General features: G+C 47.7%; 1 protein-coding gene across 5 annotated transcripts in view; it reads right to left on the bottom strand.

The window, feature by feature from the left end:
- Window positions 1-18,323, bottom strand: part of SMARCC2 (SWI/SNF related, matrix associated, actin dependent regulator of chromatin subfamily c member 2) — a 151,407-nt gene that overhangs the window by 20,572 nt on the left and 112,512 nt on the right. For 4 of the 5 annotated variants that reach the window (XM_033936942.1, XM_033936945.1, XM_033936947.1 and 1 more), the window contains exons 20-23: window positions 13,854-14,112; window positions 13,202-13,366; window positions 12,920-12,984; window positions 12,580-12,706 (exon numbers count right to left, since the gene is read on the bottom strand). In XM_033936942.1, the coding sequence (XP_033792833.1) occupies window positions 12,580-12,706; window positions 12,920-12,984; window positions 13,202-13,366; window positions 13,854-14,112 (616 nt within the window). The remainder of the gene's footprint in view (window positions 1-12,579; window positions 12,707-12,919; window positions 12,985-13,201; window positions 13,367-13,853; window positions 14,113-18,323) is intronic. The other variant, XM_033936944.1, reaches the window with a different exon arrangement.

Genomic DNA, 18,323 nt, shown 5'->3' with positions numbered 1-18,323 from the left:
GCCCCAGGCGAAACTTGCGAAATTCCCGCAGACGCCCCCGGGCAATGCCAACCCGAGATGCCGGGCGGGCACGGTCCTCAGGCAGACGGGGCACCTCAGAGTCTGAACCACCGGATCTAAGTCCTCTCTAAACAAAAAACAACCCCCGAAAGGGAAATTTTGGGAAGTTCAGTTTTGGACGCGGCAACCGCCGACCAAGTGCGAAGCCACAAGGTACAGCGTGCGGCCACCAAAAGTCCCAGACTTAGCAGCACTAAGTCACAAAGAACAACCGAGAGGAACGAGGCAGTCATCTCAAACTTCACCACCTCCTGATCCACTAAGGACCAGTCATCAGACTCACGATCCAGGACATGCTCAGACCACCGAAACACGGTGCGAGCCACCAGCCCCACACAAATAGCCGCCTGGACCCCCAAGGCAGAGACATCAAAATTATACTTAAGAAGTGTCTCTAACGTATGCTCCTCAGAGACCCTAAGAGCAGAACCGTCCATAACAGGCACGGTATGCCGCTTAGGAAGTGCCGAGAACACCGCGTCCCCCATTGGCGAAATTAAGGTAGCCCTATCCCCCTCCGGGATGGGATACCCATGAGCCAAGGCGCACACCAAACGAAACGGCGCCCGTAGGCCACTGCGCCAACACAAAATCCCGAAAATCCTGACGCACAGGAAAAGAGCGGGAAACAGGACAGACCCCCTGAAGCAGAGGGGCCCCCATACGCGGGGTCTCCGGTGGCGCAACTTCAAAAATGCAGCACCAAGGAGACCTACTATATCAGGTCTAAAAGCTCATCCCTCTGAATAAAAAGCGCACCACGGACACATCTGCTCTGGAAGACGGGAAACCCGCCGCCCCGCTGCCAGCGGGCGTCCCCTCTAGAGGATCCTGGAAGCCCGCCAAAGCAGCCAGGTCCTCAACCATGCCAACACGCTCCTCCGACCACCAATTCGCAATCCAAGCCCCCCCGCGGGCGCTTGGATGAGGGAGGAGGAAGAGGGGACGCCAAACGAAAAGAGGGAGGCAAAGCCATAGGGGGCGCGGAGGGAAACCACCCCCGAAACCCCCCAAGTGCACGTGGGACCCCCAATTGTCTGCACAAAGAAAGAAATTAAATTGGGGACAAAAAACCCCTGGGGGTCCCCAGGGACTCCCTGCCCCAGCAGGGGTCCCTGCTGAAACCTGCCCCTGTGTTTGCAATACAGGGGGAAGGTCACCTGAGGTTGCAGACAAAATGGAGGGGCCAGACAGAGAAAATGGCGAAGTTCCCGCCAAAAATGCTCCCTCCATGGCCTGTAGCGGCTGAGAAGGCTGAACAGTCCCAGCCGCTAAAACAGGCAAGTCGGCATCAGCTGTCAAAAAATCAGCTGAGAGGGAATCCTTCGGGGAATCCCTCCGTGGGCGGTTGGGGAAGACCGGGCTTCCCCACTGCACCCAGCCGACTCGCGAGGCACCATCGGCGGGGAGCTCTGGTCGCCTGCAGCCGCTACCGACGGAGTTCCACCACCCCACCGGGCCAAACTACCGATTTCAGTCCGGCCGCGAGTGCCTCGCGGCTGGACCTAATTGTGTCCCACTCCTCCCTGAAAAGGGCACAATTGCTCCATACGCGACCTAGCTAGAAACAAAGTGCCGGTTAGAAGAAAAAATACAGTAAAAAACATTAAACTGACAGGGAAGCAACCCTGCAGACCGGCACTACCTCAGGATTTTTTTTTTTTTTTACAGAACAGACTCCACAGGCTCTCGAAGCAATATGCCTTGCTTGATTTAGGGGGCAAGGCTTACTGCTGAGGCTCCTCTAAAAAAAATGTGGGGAGGTGGAGGAAGTGGGGGGAGGGACCCCGCTCGAGACCCGCCGGGTTTGACACCCCCGAGGTCGGACGGACCCCCAAACAGGGCCCGCCCAAGCTCTGTCCGGCCAAAAACAGGGACTAGAAACCCCCTAAACAAATTCCAACAGCCCTACCAAGGGAGATGGGTACAGATCACTCAACACCTGCTGGAGACTGAAAGAAGACTGATGTAAATAGAGAAGGGAGTATAGCACAGTTACTTACCGTAACAGGTGTTATCCAGGGACAGCAGGCAGATATTCTTGACTGATGGGTGACGGCACCGACGGAGCCCCGGTACGGACAATTTTAGAGTGATTGCACTCTAAGAACTTAGAAAGTTCTGGTAGGCCGCACCGCGCATGCGCGAGTGCCTTCCCGCCCGACAGAGGCGCGCGGTCCCCAGTTATGATAAGCCAGCTAAGAAGCCAACCCGGGGAGGAGGGAGGGACGCAAGAATATCTGCCTGCTGTCCCTGGATAACACCTGTTACGGTAAGTAACTGTGCTTTATCCCAGGACAAGCAGGCAGCTATTCTTGACTGATGGGTGACCTCCAAGCTAACAAAAAGAGGGATGGAGGGAAGGTTGGCCATTAGGAAAACAAATTTTGCAAAACAGATTGGCCGAAGTGTCCATCCCGTCTGGAAAATGTGTCCAGACAATAATGAGATGTAAAAGTATGAACTGAGGACCAAGTGGCAGCTTTGCAGATTTCCTCAATGGGCGTGGACCGGAGGAAAGCTACAGATGCTGCCATAGCTCGGACTTTATGGGCTGTGACAGAACCTTCCAGTGTCAGTCCGGTCTGAGCATAACAGAATGAAATGCACGCTGCCAGCCAATTAGACAACGTACGTTTAGAAACAGGACGTCCCAATTTATTTGGATCAAAGGACAGAAAGAGTTGAGGGAATGATCTGTGCGGCTTAGTACGGTCTAAATAGTAAGCCAGAGCCCTCTTACAGTCCAAAGTATGTAAAGCCTGTTCACCAGAATGAGAGTGAGGTTTTGGAAAAAAGACAGGCAGAACAATGGATTGGTTGAGATGGAATTCAGAGACAACCTTCGGGAGAAACTTTGGATGAGTACGCAGAACCACCTTGTCATGGTGAAAGACCGTAAAAGGTGGATCCGACACTAGTGCATGGAGCTCACTGACCCTCCTGGCAGAGGTAAGAGCAATAAGAAAAAGCACCTTCCAAGTGAGAAACTTGAAAGAAGCAGTAGCTAAGGGTTCAAATGGAGGCTTCATTAAAGCGGAAAGAACTACATTAAGATCCCAGATAACAGGAGGGGCTTTAAGAGGTGGTTTCACATTAAAAAGACCCCGCATGAACCTGGACACTAAGGGATGAGCTGAGAGGAGTTTTCCATGGATTGGCTCATGAAAAGCTGCTATAGCACTAAGATGGACTCTGATTGAAGTGGACTTGAGGCCAGAGTCTGATAAAGAAAGGAGATAATCCAACAATGTCTCCACTGCAAGGGAAGTGGGATCATAATGATGAAGAAGACACCATGAAGAAAACCGTGTCCACTTCTGATGGTAACATTGAAGAGTGGCCGGTTTCCTGGAGGCATCCAGAATTGAACGAACAGGCTGAGACAAGAGTGTATCATGAGAAGTCAGCCCGAGAGATACCAAGCTGTCAGGTGCAGAGACTGTAGGTTGGGGTGCAGAAGAGTTTCCTGATGCTGAGTAAGCAGAGAAGGATACAGAGGCAGAAGAAAAGGTTCCCTGGAACTGAGTTGAAGTAGAAGGGAGAACCAATGTTGCCTGGGCCACCTCGGAGCAATCAGAATCATGGTTGCTTGATCCCTCTTGAGCTTGAACAAGGTTCTCAACATGAGAGGCAGAGGAGGGAAAGCGTACAGGAACAGATTGGACCAATCGAGGAGAAAAGCATCCGCTGCCAGACGGTGAGGTGAGTAGAGTCTGGAGCAGAATAGGGGCAGCTGATGATTGTGAAGAGCTGCAAAGAGGTCTATCTGAGGGGTGCCCCATTGAGCGAAGATGGATTGTAGAGTTACAGGATCGATTGTCCATTCGTGAGGTTGGAGAACTCTGCTGAGCTTGTCCGCTAAGGAATTCTCCTCTCCCTGAATGTAAATAGCTTTCAGGAATAGATGGTGATTTATGGCCCAAGTCCAGATCTTTTGGGCTTCCTGGCATAAGAGGCGGGAGCCCGTCCCACCCTGTTTGTTGATGTAGTACATCGCAACTTGATTGTCTGTGCACAACAGGACAACTTGAGGAAAAAGAAGATGCTGGAAGGCCTTGAGGGCATAAAACATCGCTCTGAGTTCCAGGAAATTGATGTGACGCTTCTTTTCCTGGACAGTCCAAAGACCTTGAGTTTGGAACTTGTTCAAATGAGCTCCCCATGCATAAGGGGAGGCATCGGTGGTGATGACTAGTTGATGAGGAGGTTGATGGAACAGAAGACCTCTGGACAGATTTGAGGATACCAACCACCATTGTAGAGACTGACGAAGAGATGATGTCACAGATATGTGACGTGAGCAAGGATCCGTCGCTTGGGACCACTGGGTAGCTAGTGTCCATTGAGGAGTGCGCAGGTGAAGACGTGCAAGAGGCGTGACATGAACTGTGGAGGCCATGTGACCCAAGAGAATCATCATCTGCTTTGCTGTGATGGAACGCTGTGGAAGCACCTGCTGACATAGAGAGTGAAGCGTTTGAAGACGATTGGACGGCAGGAACGCTCTCATAAGGATTGTGTCCAAGACAGCTCCTATGAATTGAAGTCTCTGAGTGGGGATGAGATGAGATTTGGGTAGATTGATCTCGAACCCCAGAAGTTGAAGAAACCTGATGGTTTGGTTGGTGGCCAGGAGAACAGTCTGAGATGAATTGGCCTTTATCAACCAATCGTCCAGGTAAGGAAAGACCTGAAGGTGGTGAGATCGCAGGAAGGCAGCCACCACAATCAGACATTTGGTGAATACTCTCGGAGAGGAGGCAAGACCGAAGGGTAGCACCTTGTATTGGTAATGACAACGATTGATCATGAAGGCCAGGCCAGATTGACCGGTATATGAGTGTATGCTTCTTTGAGATCGAGAGAACATAGCCAGTCGCCTTGATTTAGAAGAGGATAAAGAGTGGCTAGAGAGAGCATTTTGAACTTTTCTTTGACCAAACATTTGTTGAGATCGCGGAGATCTAGAATGGGTCTGAGATCTCCTGTTTTTTTGGGGACTAAAAAGTAACGGGAGTAGAATCCCTGTCCCTTTTGATCTAGAGGAACCTCCTCTATGGCGTTCAAAAGGAGAAGGGATTGAACCTCCTGGAGAAGAAGGAAAGACTGAGTGTGCGAAGCAGACTCTTTTGGTTGACTTGGAGGAGGTAGAGTCTGAAAGTTGAGAGAGTAGCCGTGGTGGATGATGTTCAGAACCCACTGATCTGACGTGATAAGTTCCCAACGGCTTATGAAATAAGAAAGGCGTCCTCCTATAGGCTGTGGAAGTTGAATAGGAGGGAGAAGACTGGCTATGTTCTGGAGAACCAAGTCAAAAGGGTTGGGTAGACTTTTGTGCAGGAGTAGGTTTTACCTGCTGTTGTTGCTGAGGTTGTCTAGCAGCTGGACGCTGTTGCCTCTGACGCCTAGGTTGTTGTGCAGTTTGAGGCAGAGGACGAGCCACAAATCTACGTTGGTAGGTTGATTGTGGACGAAAGGGCCTGGTTGGTGGAGGCTTCTTAGGTTTAAGAAGTGTGTCCCATCTGGTCTCATGAGCTGATAACTTCTGGGTAGTGGAGTCCATGGAATCTCCAAACAGCTCATCCCCTAAGCAAGGTGTATTGGCTAGCCTATCCTGGTGATTAACGTCCAGTTCTGAAACACGAAGCCAGGCTAGCCTTCGCATGGCCACTGACATGGCAGTGGCTCTGGAGGTCAGCTCGAAAGTATCATAGATAGATCTTACCATGAATTTTCGAAGCTGTAAAAGAGATGAACAAGTGTGGTGAAAAGCAGACTTTTTCCTATCAGGAAGATATTTTTCAAAAGCAGTGAGATTTTGTATTAGGTGCTTAAGATAAAAAGAGAAATGGAATGCATAATTTCCTGATCGATTTGCTAACATAGCATTTTGGTATAGCCTTTTACCAAACTTGTCCATAGATTTGCCCTCTCTGCCAGGAGGGACTGAGGCATATACACTAGCCCCTTTGGACTTTTTTAAAGTGGACTCAACTAAAAGGGACTCATGAGGTAATTGAGGCTTGTCAAACCCAGGAATAGGAATGACTTTATACAAGGAATCCAACTTTCTAGGAGCTCCAGGGATAGTTAAAGGAGATTCCAGATTCTTATAAAACGTCTCTCTCAATATATCATGGAGAGGTAGTTTAAGGTATTCCTTTGGAGGCTGGTCAAAGTCCAAGGCATCAAGGAAAGCCTTGGATTTCTTTGACTCAGCCTCCAAAGGAATGGAGAGAGAATCACACATTTCCTTCAAAAATGAAGAAAAGGAAGACACTTCTGGTTTAGAGGAGGCTCCTAAAACAGACGGTTCCTCATCACCAGAAGAGCATTCTCCCTCCGAAAGAAGAGGATCCTCCGAGTCACCCCATAAGTCAGGGTCTCGAACCTGAGAACTCCGGTCTCGAGACTCTGGAGTGGAAGGCTCTAAATGCCGGGACTTGTGAAGAGACTTCCCCGACCTGCCTGATTCGGTACCGGGAGATGCTACAGTACGCACCGGAGCCGAAGTCTGTACAGCTTGATGGTGAGCTCTCGGCTCCGGCGCCAGAATCGGCATGGAGACCGAGGAAACCGACTGTACCGGTACCGATAGAGTGGACGTCGATAAAATAGGACGGTCCACTATCGGTACCGGTGGCTCAGACCGGACTGGTACCGGTAAATTCGATGCCAGGGCTGGAGGTAGGAGGTGCTGTAGCTGTTCTTTAAGTTGTTCCTTCAGAACAGCAGCTATACGCTCCTCAAGGGAAGGCACCGGTACCGTCTTTTTCTTTAATGGTACCTGCGGTGCCGCTCTACGCTCCGAGGATGAGGACCCCGATGTCGAGGGGCTCACCTCTATTGGAGCGGAGCGCTTCCGTGGGCGCCTCGAGGTCGGCAGAATTGGACTCGCTGCCATCGAGACCGGAGGACGCTCCAACGGGGAAGGCTTCTTAGCCGGCTTACCTGGAGTCGACACCGCCGCGGTATCGCGTGGTGTCGATGATGTGGGTGCCGACTGCGCCGGTGCCGATGTCGGTGCCGGTGTAGAATCAGACATCTCGGCACCAAACAATAATTTTTGTTGAATCTCTCGATTTTTAAGAGTTCTCTTTTTTAAAGTTGCACAGCGGGTGCAGGTTGACGCTCGATGGTCGGGACCAAGACACTGGAGACACCAATTATGAGGATCAGTTAGTGAAATTGGTCGTGCACACCGCTGGCACTTTTTGAAGCCGGGTTGGGGGGGCATGAATGTAAAAACGGCTTCAGCCAAATCGAAGGCCGAGGCCTCGATGGTGGCTAAAGGCCCCGCCGGGGCAAGGCCGAAAAACAGGCAAAAAAAAAACAAAATGTTTTTTTTTTTTTTTTTAAGAAAGAAAATAAAGAAAAAAGGAAAAGAAATAAGATTCCTCAAAAAGTTTACGCGAGCGGGAAGTTCACAAAAAATCCTCTCACAACAGCCGTTGAGAGAGACGCGTCTTCTTAGCTCCGCGGAAACTAAGAAACTGGGGACCGCGCGCCTCTGTCGGGCGGGAAGGCACTCGCGCATGCGCGGTGCGGCCTACCAGAACTTTCTAAGTTCTTAGAGTGCAATCACTCTAAAATTGTCCGTACCGGGGCTCCGTCGGTGCCGTCACCCATCAGTCAAGAATAGCTGCCTGCTTGTCCTGGGATAAATTATATACTGTCCCACAGTTTTGTTTTCAGTCTCCACATGCTGGTCATGATTGGATATATACCCATTCGTAAAGATTAACCTCTACTGGTCTGGAGAGTGTTAAAGAAGCCCATTTTAACACCAAGCCCAATCTTTCTCACTTCTTGGAGGACCATGTCCAAGAGGGCCAGTGGAATGGAAGTCTTTATCAGTTTTTGGTAACCAGGGAGAATAGGATATCCTCTCCTTGCTGGTTTTCTCCAGAAGAGCTGTTGCAACTGAAGGACCTCCACCATATGCTCAACAAGGGTAGAAGCTCCTTCTGCTAGAAACTTTTCTCTTGAGTCACATTACTTCTTATCATCCTACTTGATCCCTTATGTCAGCTGTACAGAATAAGTTAATTATTCCAAGTTACAGGATATTAGCACATGAACACACCAGGGACCACATTTTTTTTTGTGAAAGGACCAGAATAATGGAATTATTTACCATCTCATTTGAGAATAGAGCTTCCCCTTGAAAGATTAAAAAACAAACTTGGAACTTTTCTTTTTAAAAATGCTTAGCAACTTCATTAAACATTTACCTGCTAGCTATTAGACCTCTTCCCTCTGGTTGCAATACTCAGACGCAAATCTTTAGCATAGAATGCATCTTCCTTGTATATTTCCACCCTCCCCTATTTTCCTATCAATATTGTAATTCCACCCTTATCCTGCAATTTGTTGTCTGGCTATACTGTGCTACTCTGTCCCTTTATGTTTTTAGATTGTAAGCTGTCCAGAAGACCTGTTCAATGAGCAGGATAGAAAGTTTTAATAAACTTGAAATGCCATACCACTAGTGAATCCTGCTTCTCTCTCCAGGGTAATGTTTCCCCAACTCTAAGGAGTCAGAGCGAGCAGGGAAGGATGGCCCTTGCACCTCCTCCTCCCAACCTGTGTCTTCACAAGAAGAGAGGTTAGGGATGCCATTAAACCCTATGCTGGCCTCCCACTGTCCCTTGCTGCGGGAATAAAGGCGGAGGAAGCAGGGACAGGGGCAGAGGAAGAGATCCCAGGACCTGAGGAGGGCTTTCCTGTGGCTCAGACCTATACTCAAAACTGGCCCAAGAAAGTTTGCCCCAAGGCTGCTAGGGCTGTGCTGAGCCCTTCTGAAATGACCACTGCCAGCACAAGCTCAAATTTCCAACCTGGACCCCCAAGAGTTCCAAAGGGGCAAGGGGAGCCCAAGGAAACCTCCGAGGGTGCCTTCCCTTTAGGATGTTCACATAGAGTCTGCCCCGCTGCAGGAGCCATACAGCTAGATTTCAACATGACTGCCACTCCTACTAAAGACTGTGCTGTCACAGTGGGTGAGAGCATGACACTAGGAGCAACTCCAGCAGCAAAACATTCCCCGACAAAGGCTCCAGGTTTTGACCAGAGCTATCTCGAAGCACCCAATGGTTCTGCCTCATGATCAGGACATATCAATGCAGCTGTGCTGAGCAATCAGTAGCTGCCACACGAGCCACACCACCATGTGGGCATACTGGCTGTCCCTGAAGATGAGCATCCCTTCCTGGATCTACCCCAACTTTATTCAGTTGCAACAAAAAGCATGCAGATTCTCTCAGCCAAATAGCTTTTTTGGTTGGGGTTTTTTTTTAGTTTTTTTTTTTAAGAAGAGGCTCTGTAAGAGGAGGGAAAGGAATGAGCTGACACCAGCTGGCAGGGGTCTTTTGGGCTCTGTGCCAACAGCCAAGGAGGACCAAACTAATGGTGGCCCACAGAAGGTAAAGTGCCCCTGGCTCACCAAGGGAGAGGACTGAAGCCTAACCCCAGACAGACAGCACTAGGACTCAACCACCAGAGCACCACCTATGGCATGGGTCTGTGGGAATCAAACTGCAGGAGAACAACCAACCAAACCCCCCCCACAAACACAGTTGTACCATCTACTGAAGGTAGAGAAGTATTGACTAGCTCCAGGCTGCACCTGCAATTATACTGGTGATGGAGGAAGAAAACCAGTTTCCAAAGACATTACATGTGTATAATAGCAAGTGAGGTCTGGAGCTAAGTATGTTTCTACTAGTGCTGCCTGATTCAGAAAAAAATATTTTGATTCGATTTGATTCAGCCTATTGAATCAATTTTCCTGCCCAATTGGGTTTTTTTTCCAAACATCCTGGTGAGTTTATTTTATAGCCTCTTCACCCGCTTTGTCCTCTCCTACCCACAATGGTCCTGTGTGTAAACAAAATAAACAAACAAAAAAGACTTTTCCTCTCTCTGTTAAATCCTAGCTCACATTCGCAGTCTAATACCAGCTCTGGCAGAATACTAATTTCAAATCTGACACATTGTAATCACAAAACAGAAAATTTAATTATTTTTTTACCTTTTGTTGTCTGATCATTTTTCAAATCATGTTGGTCCTAAGCTCTACAATAAACGTCTTCTGATAACTTGCTTGCCAAGGTCTCTTGCCCATTTGTTATTTTTTTTCTTTCTCTGTGGTAACCATCCATCTTCCATTTATGGAGGTCTGGCATCTTTCCTTTTTTCCACCTCTATTCCCGTAGCTGCAGCAATGGACCCCACCATATCCAGATCCACCATCTCTGCTTTTCTCAACTACCCTTTTATGCAGAATCTCTCCCTCCTTCCCTCCCTATCTCTTTCTAACTACCCTCCTATCCAATATCTCTATCCCCCCCACACACCATCCCTTGTGTCCAACTTCTCTCCCTTTCTGTTCCTTCCCTCCCTAAATCCCATTGTCCACCATCTCTCTCCCTCTCCTGTTTTTAGATTCATTATTTCTTCTATCCCTCCCCCCATCTCCCCTCTTCATGATCTCCCCCAAGTCCATCTCCCCTCTCCACCATCCATCTTCCATCCACCAAGTTTATTTCTCCCATTCATCTTCTCCCCATCTCTCCTCCAGTTCACCAACTCCCCCAAGTCCATCTCCCCTCTCCCACCATCTACCTTTATTTTGACGTTACAACGTGTTGCCAGTGGTGGTAGTTATTTAGCGATCCACTCTTTGCGTTTTCTCTCCACTGCGGCCCGCCCTCAGTGAAAACTTCCTGTTTCCGCTTGGGCGGCCTAATGGAGAGAAAATGCCCAGAGTAGTGGCAGGGTAGTGAATTGCATTCGCTACCACCACTTTTGCTTGGCCAGGGAGCAGAAATACTGTAAAATCTATCATTACATATTAAGGGCATGTATGTACTCAGAAGACAAATGCTGAGCCCAAAACTACCTTCATATAAGGCTATTTCTCTTTAAAGTAAAAATGATTTTACATTTGGAGCTGAAAGCTCAGATCCCTTATCACGTTCAATACATGCCTCCCTTCATCTTGTTTAGAGGACAGCTCTGAGTGGACTCCACCATGTGCAGGCGAAGAAAGTGCAGTCAACCCACTATGTGCTGGTCTGCTAATCTTAGAGGCTCTGCGGAGGTCGGAGGGAGCTGGTGGCGGTCCTGATCCCCTGTGCAGCTGGTGGACATTTGAATATCCCTGGTCCTGCCTGTTCTTTGCTCCTTTCTGCATCAAGCCCTGATGATCTGCTTGTCTTTCCTTCCTGTTCCTCCATCAGACTGATACGATTCATTATTTTCCAAACTGACTTCAATAAACTGAAGATATTGCCTCATCTAATACATTTTATACTCTGCAGCCTCTCTGACACTTGGTGCTGTCACCTGGAAGAACCACAACCTCTGGGACACCATTGCTTGTATCATTCAACATTTCAAAGATACAAGAGGATTTTTTTCTATTCCAGCTCTTTGGTTTCCTCTTCTTTCCCTTGGTTGTTGATTATTAGTATTTTCCTAGTTTTCCAAACTAATAAGTGCCACTATCAGGCAGTTGGAAGCTCTCAGAGGCTCCAGACTTGCTACCTTAATTGATATTGAACGAGCTGCTGGTAGACGGGAACAGGGCCACTGCTGGATAATTTGAAGTTTAATCAGCGTTTGTAATGAGAGCTGCTGATTAGGGCTGTTGGAAATAAAAGAGTTACAAGGAACATCTGTCAGTGTCCGGTGATAATTCAGGACTAATTGTGGTGATTAGCACAAACTGGGCGGGAAGGAGAGAGCCTTGCTGCTTCTGATCTGCATGCTGAGATCTGTACGGGATTTCCCTCTGCCACCAGAGTCCTTGCTTCGATATAACTTCCGGGTTTGCAAAACCAGAAGTTACACCAGAAGCAAGGACTCCGGTGACAGAGAGAAAGCCCAATGGGTCTCTGGTGCAGATCGGGGCAGCAAGGCTCTCTTTCCCGACAGCAAGGCTCTCTCCTCTCCTCCCCTCCCTGGCCAGACAAAAGCGGCGGTAGCAAAGGGGCCAACGAATTGGTAAGTCCGATTTTCTTCAATAACAAACCGATTCGAATCGATTCACCCAAAGTGAATCGGTGAATCGATTCGAATCGCAAATCGGGCAGCACTAGTTTCTACCCCCATCTGCTGGTTGGGGGATATAACACGTTGGTTTGAACGTTGGTTAGAGCTTAGCTGGATGAAAGGAAAATACAGTTTAAAAGCTATCAAAGCAAAAGACAGAGCGAGAGAGAGAGATGACAACAGACAATCCATCTTTTTGAATACAACGGAGGACATATTCATTATCAGACAAACTAAAGATTATTGTGTTTTTTTTTACCCAAAGCAATACTATTAGACACTAAGCTGCAACCAAAGAGCAATAAGAGGCAGATACATGGTGAATTTGTTCCTGTGATATTACGATACAAAACTTTTGGAAAATTATCACCCTCCCACTATGCGATACGTTTGAAAACAGCTTTAAGCATGTACCCTCTCCAACACGTGTCTGGAATATCTTTTCAGAGTTCTCTATACCTATATCCATATCACTCTTCTCCAGCTCTCTTTTTGGCTCCCCTTCTTTTCCTTTCTCCTCTTCTTTCTTAGCAGTTTCATTTAGTTTTTCTTTTCCTTCCTCTTCATCACCATCTCTCGTTGGCTCCTGTTTAATAGTAAACCATAAACTGTTGGCCACTACATGTCTAAGGGAGAGTTACATTATGCATGGTACGGGAGAGCTGAGCATTGGAGGAAGGAGCAACTGTGGACCATAAGCATTTGGGTTGGAAGGGAGGAAGGGAAGTGGTGCAAGAGCCTAGGTGGAAAGAGAAAAGCAGGGCGAGAGGGCCAGGACTAACTGAGCACAATGAAATACCTTTGCCTCTCTCTTCTCTTCCATGGCTTGTGTCTCTGTTTGACTCTCATCACTGCTACCATCTTCTAGGGAAAAAAGAAGCAAGAAAACATAATACATAGCAAAAAAAGTGCACATGAAATCTGTATATTCTGCACTCTCTCCTTTTGGACTGTGCTGGCCACATCTTCCCCTGCCTGTTTCTTCCTATTACCTTCTCCCTCCTTCAGTTGTCATCTCTCTCTTTCTTTTATTCTTTTTTTATCTACTCTTTAATTTTTTCTCCCCCACCTCTGTGCTCACCTATTCTTTCCGCTGGTTCATCCAATGTGGTTCCAGCGATTCCACTGCTCTCCAGCCCAAAGCTAGGATCAGCTTTTCCGGTGACCTTGGCGGCCTCTTCTACCTTTCTGACATGGGCTTCCACCAATGCTGTGGGGACTTCCTCCTTCATCTTAGAAAACTCGTCTGCAGGAGTCAATGATATTGGATACCTTGGATTTGTCATCAGCATGCCATCTGACGGATTTAGACCTTTCGGTTGCCAGATGAAGGTATCTTACACAACACTCAACATGGACACATCAAGGATACGCAAGACCAACATCCAGACCTCCAGGCTAGGTACACCTATCTGCCTAAGTTCAGCTGCTAACATGTTTATAGAAAACACAGCATCCTCTATCTAACAAGGCAAAGGAAAGGAAAAACATGTTGTATACAACAAATATAGATCCTAGCACTATAAACCCCAATGTGTCTTACCAGAACCCCCAGTGCTGGCCATATGGCAGCTTCCTGCATATTCCATGTTATCAACTACACTCCACAAAGTGATATAAACACCCATTTTCCACATTCAATGCTGTTAAACACAATATGCATACACCACACATTATACATCCAGCAGAACTCGTGCCACTGCCCACACTCTGCCATGTCTTTGCCCAGATACCTAGAGCTGATTTGGCTGCTGCAGATGCCACCCTTGGGTCTACAACTGAAGCCAGAAAGGCAACTGTGCTCATAACGGGGTTGCCAGATTGACTGAAGGGGATGGGCTGGTAAGCCAGTGGTCCCAGTGAGGCCTCAGAGTTCTCCAGATAGGGGTCCTCAATGGGCAGGCGCAAAAAGTGGAGAATGCATTCGTCCTGAGTTCTGCTGCCCACATGCTCCGATACCTTGTTCCAGTCATCTTTATACATCTCCAGTGCCTACAGGAATGGAAAGAGAATGGCTTCACTTTTAGGGATTTAAGTGGTACTGCTTGTGTTTCTGTAATGCTACAAAAGCTACTTGGAGGAAAGCAGGATCATGCAGTTTGAGAGCACTTTCTTCAAACTTCTATAAAATTTTGTTATCTTTTCCTGCATCCCCAGAGGATGAACCCCATCAGCACACTTACCCAGAACTTGCTGGTTCTACCTGCATTCCAGAATCTAATATAATAAAACCCTAAGCCGTGCATGCGCACTCCCACTGCGTGCGCCGGTTTTCCGTGAGCTGTTAGGACCCGCAGGTAGGAGTGCGCATGCGTGCTTAGGGTTCTGTTTTTCGTCCTGTTTTTCGGTCTGGCCTGCTCCCTGCTCGCCTTGCCGTATTGTATTTTTTAGTTGAAAGACGTGGCGGTGGCTCCTCTTACGATCCCCGCCTACAGGCGGGGATCGTTAGAGGAGCCGCCGCAGCACCTTTAAACTGAAAAACAACTCCGGCAAGGGAGTCGGCCAGATTACCACGGCAGCCACTCCCCCCCACCCGCCCTCTCTCTGTCTGCCGAAAAAAAACAAAAAAAAAACCAACAATCGCTGGCATGTAGGGGGAAAGGGGATCTTGCAACAACCAAAACTCCCGATGCCCGCGACTATGACCCTCCCCAAAGTAAACTCCCCTGGAGCAAGGGGGGAGAGGGAGATCATTCCCATCTGTCCGAAGAAGGAAACGGCAGGTTAGAAAGTCAGCTGGGGGCAGGAGCAAGGGAATCAATCATGAGATGAGGGTGGAGGACAAGGAGGAGAACGATAGTTGGGTGGGGGGCGGAAAGAGATGCCAGATTGGGAGTTGGGGCCTGGGTTGGTGAGGAGAAGAGAGACATGGGATAGCCACTAGAGAGAGAGGCTTTGGGCTGGTGAGAGAAGCAGGCATTTGGAGTGCAGGTAGGAGAGAGAGAGTGCATGGATGGGGTGGCCCACCACCACCTCAGCGAACGAGAGCTAAAGGAACCCCTCCCCTCCCCCGCCAGGAGTGTGCGGGCAACTGACATCAGCTGGATTGAGGAAAGGGCAAGGGATCCCTTAGCTGGCACCGCTGGAAGGCGGCTTCAGTGAGGGTCTGGGCAGGGAGAGCGACAGAAAGAAAAAAAGATAGAAAGAAATAAAGAAAGATAGACAGCGGGAGGGAGAAAGAAAGATAGAAAGAAATAAAGAAAAATAGACAGCGGGAGGGAGAAAAAAAGATAGAAAGAAATAAAGAAAGATAGACAGTGGGAGGGAAAAAGAAAGATAGAAAGAAATAAAGAAAGATAGACAGCGGGAGGGAGAAAGAAAGATAGAAAGAAATAAAGAAAGATAGACAGCGGGAGGGAGAAAAAAAGATAGAAAGCAATAAAGAAAGATAGACAGCGGGAGGGAGAAAGAAAGATAGAAAGAAATAAAGAAAGATAGACAGCGGGAGGGAGAAAAAAAGATAGAAAGAAATAAAGAAAGATAGACAGCGGGAGGGAGAAAAAAAGATAGAAAGAAATAAAGAAAGATAGACAGCGGGAGGGAGAAAGAAAGTTAGAAAGAAAGAAAGAAAGATAGACAGGGCAGGGAGAGAGACAGAAAGAAAAAAGATAGACGGGGCAGGGAGAGAGACAGGGGGGCAGGAGAAAGACAGACAGACATCTATTCTAGCACCCGTTAATGTAACGGGCTTAAACACTAGTAGAGAATAAAATGGGGAAAAATTTGTTACCGTCCCCGCAGGAACTCAATTTCTCTGTCCTTTCCCTGTGAGTTTTGTCGCTGCCCCTGTCCCATTCCTGTAAGCTCTGCCTTAACCGCACAAGTCTTGAACACTCATGACTTTAAAGTGTTTGAGGCTTGTGCATACGAGGACAGAGCTTACAGGAACGGGGCAGGGACAGGAAAAGAACTCACCGGGATGGGACGGGAAAATAAGTTCCTGTGGGAATGGGGAAAAATGTGTCCCCGTGTCATTCTCTACTCCAGAATTCAATTCCTTCTCTTTCTTTCAGCTAATGTGACAAATTTCCCCATGACAGGTAATGCCTTTACTATTTGTACTGAATATTTCATATTAATTTAATTTTAACTTGACACTTATATTCTGCTTAACCAATGGAAGATTAGGTTTATAACTTCGATAATCTTCTTTCTGTTAGTCCCTGGAGGATTCCATACACTAGGTGTTCAATCCCTAATCGCAGCCGGGTGTTGTAGACATCCACAATTTTTCTGAGCACATGCTCTGCCCCCTTAGCCTGATAGCTGGCAGCATATCTCAGTTTAGTCCCAAAGCCAAGCAACATACCTGAACAAATCCATGACAAGAGGGTACAGGGGAGAATCCCCATCAATACAAGGAATTCATGAGGTGGCAGCTCTGCAAAATATCAACAAGAAATAAATAGGGGTCAAGTGGGGGAACTGGGATGTTTTAGCGGTTGGTGTGTCTTGAGAGAGCGGTTTGGAGTTTTCTGCCTCTCATTGTTTCCTTCTTCCTGTTCACAATGTGGTCTTTATATTATTATTACTATGTTCTCTGCTGTTGATGATTGTATTGCACTGTTCACAGATGCATCTGTTAACATCTGATCCTACTGCATTCCACTTGTTTCTCTGGTTGACCTCAATAATAAAAATGATTAAAAAAAAAAAACCAAAACCCAACCAAAAAAACAAGAAATAAACAGGCTCAAAGACCAATTCAGACAAAACACTTAGGAACAATGCAGAACTAACCTGCTGTGTGCAACGAGTACTCTACGAAAGGTCTTCGGTAACATGCATACTCACAGAAACTCCCCACAGGATCTGGTCACAGGCTGGAAAATCTTTAAGCCTGTAAGGAGAGTAACCGAGGCAGAAAAGAGCAGGCTACTCCAAACAACTTAATGTATACAGAGAGGGCGGATCGTACGGAATCCTCCAGGGACTAAAAGAAAGAAGATTATCAAAGGTATAAACCTAATCTTCCATTCTGTTACATCCCTTCCAGATTCCATATGCTAGGTGACGTACCAAAACAACGGTAGCTAGGGAAGGACAGAAGAGCCTGCCCTCAAAACTAAGGTCTCGAAAACAGCATCAGAATGCGCTGCCACATCTACTCAGTAAAACCGGGAAAAGGTATGAAGAGAAGACCAAGTAGCCACCCTGCAAATTCCATCAGGATGAATCGCGCAGGATTCTGCCCACGACGCAGCCACACCTCTCGTCAAGTCTGCTTTAAGCGAAATCGGCGGCTGCTTGCCACGGGCAATGTAAGTCGCGCAAATGGACATCCAAATCCATCGAGCGATCAAGGACTTGAATGCCGGCCTGCCACGGCGAGGCGCAGCAGTTAGAACAAAAAGGTGATCAGGCAGCCAGAACTCATTAGGCCTCTCCAAATAGCGGAGCAAGATCCTATGGACATCTAATTTGCATTAGAGCTGATCTTTGCATTCCGAACCAGTCGAATGAAAAGCCAAGACCACTTTCAGCAACAAAGAAGGAACAGTATGGAGGAAAAACACCCAAATCCGTAATCTGAAGAAAGGGTTTCCTGCATGAAAGAGCCTTAAGCTCCGAAATACACCGTGCTGAGACAATGGCGACCAGAAGAACAGTCTTGATCGTTAAGTCCAGAAGAGAAGAATCCTTTAGGGGTTCAAAAAGGGGCCTCATTAAGGCTCTGTAAAATGATGTTAAGATTCCACACAAAGGGAACGGAATATGCAAGGGACGCCGCAGACAAAGCGTCCCCGTCATAAACCTGATCACATCTGGATGAGCAGTAAACAAACTAGTGTCGTTGCACGCTTGTAAACACGAAAGGCCAGCAACCTGAACTTTCAGGGAGGCCACTGCCAGACATTTGTCTAAACCGTCCTGAAGGAAAGCTAGGACTACTGAAATGGGAGTTTTTTCAGGCTCCACCTGATACCTAGCACACCACTGTTGGAAAGCTTTGGCATAAGAAGCCACAATAGAGGGTTTCTTTGAGCGCAAAAGAGTTGAGATAACTATCTCTGAATACCCGTGCTTCAGCAAGGCTGAGCAATCAAGAGTCATGCTGTAAGACCAAAGTGCCGTGGGTTCTCCATGGGCACTGGACTCTGACTAAGAAGATAACGAACAGGGAGCTGGAGCTTCTCATCCTGCTAAAGATGTATGAGATCCACATACCACAAGCGATGAGGCCAATATGGAGCCACCAGAAT

The sequence above is a fragment of the Geotrypetes seraphini genome, chromosome 3 (assembly GCF_902459505.1).
Source record: "Geotrypetes seraphini chromosome 3, aGeoSer1.1, whole genome shotgun sequence".
NCBI classification, from domain to species: domain Eukaryota; kingdom Metazoa; phylum Chordata; class Amphibia; order Gymnophiona; family Dermophiidae; genus Geotrypetes; species Geotrypetes seraphini.
Note: the sequence above shows the minus strand (reverse complement) of the source record. Positions and strands in the feature narration are given on the sequence as shown.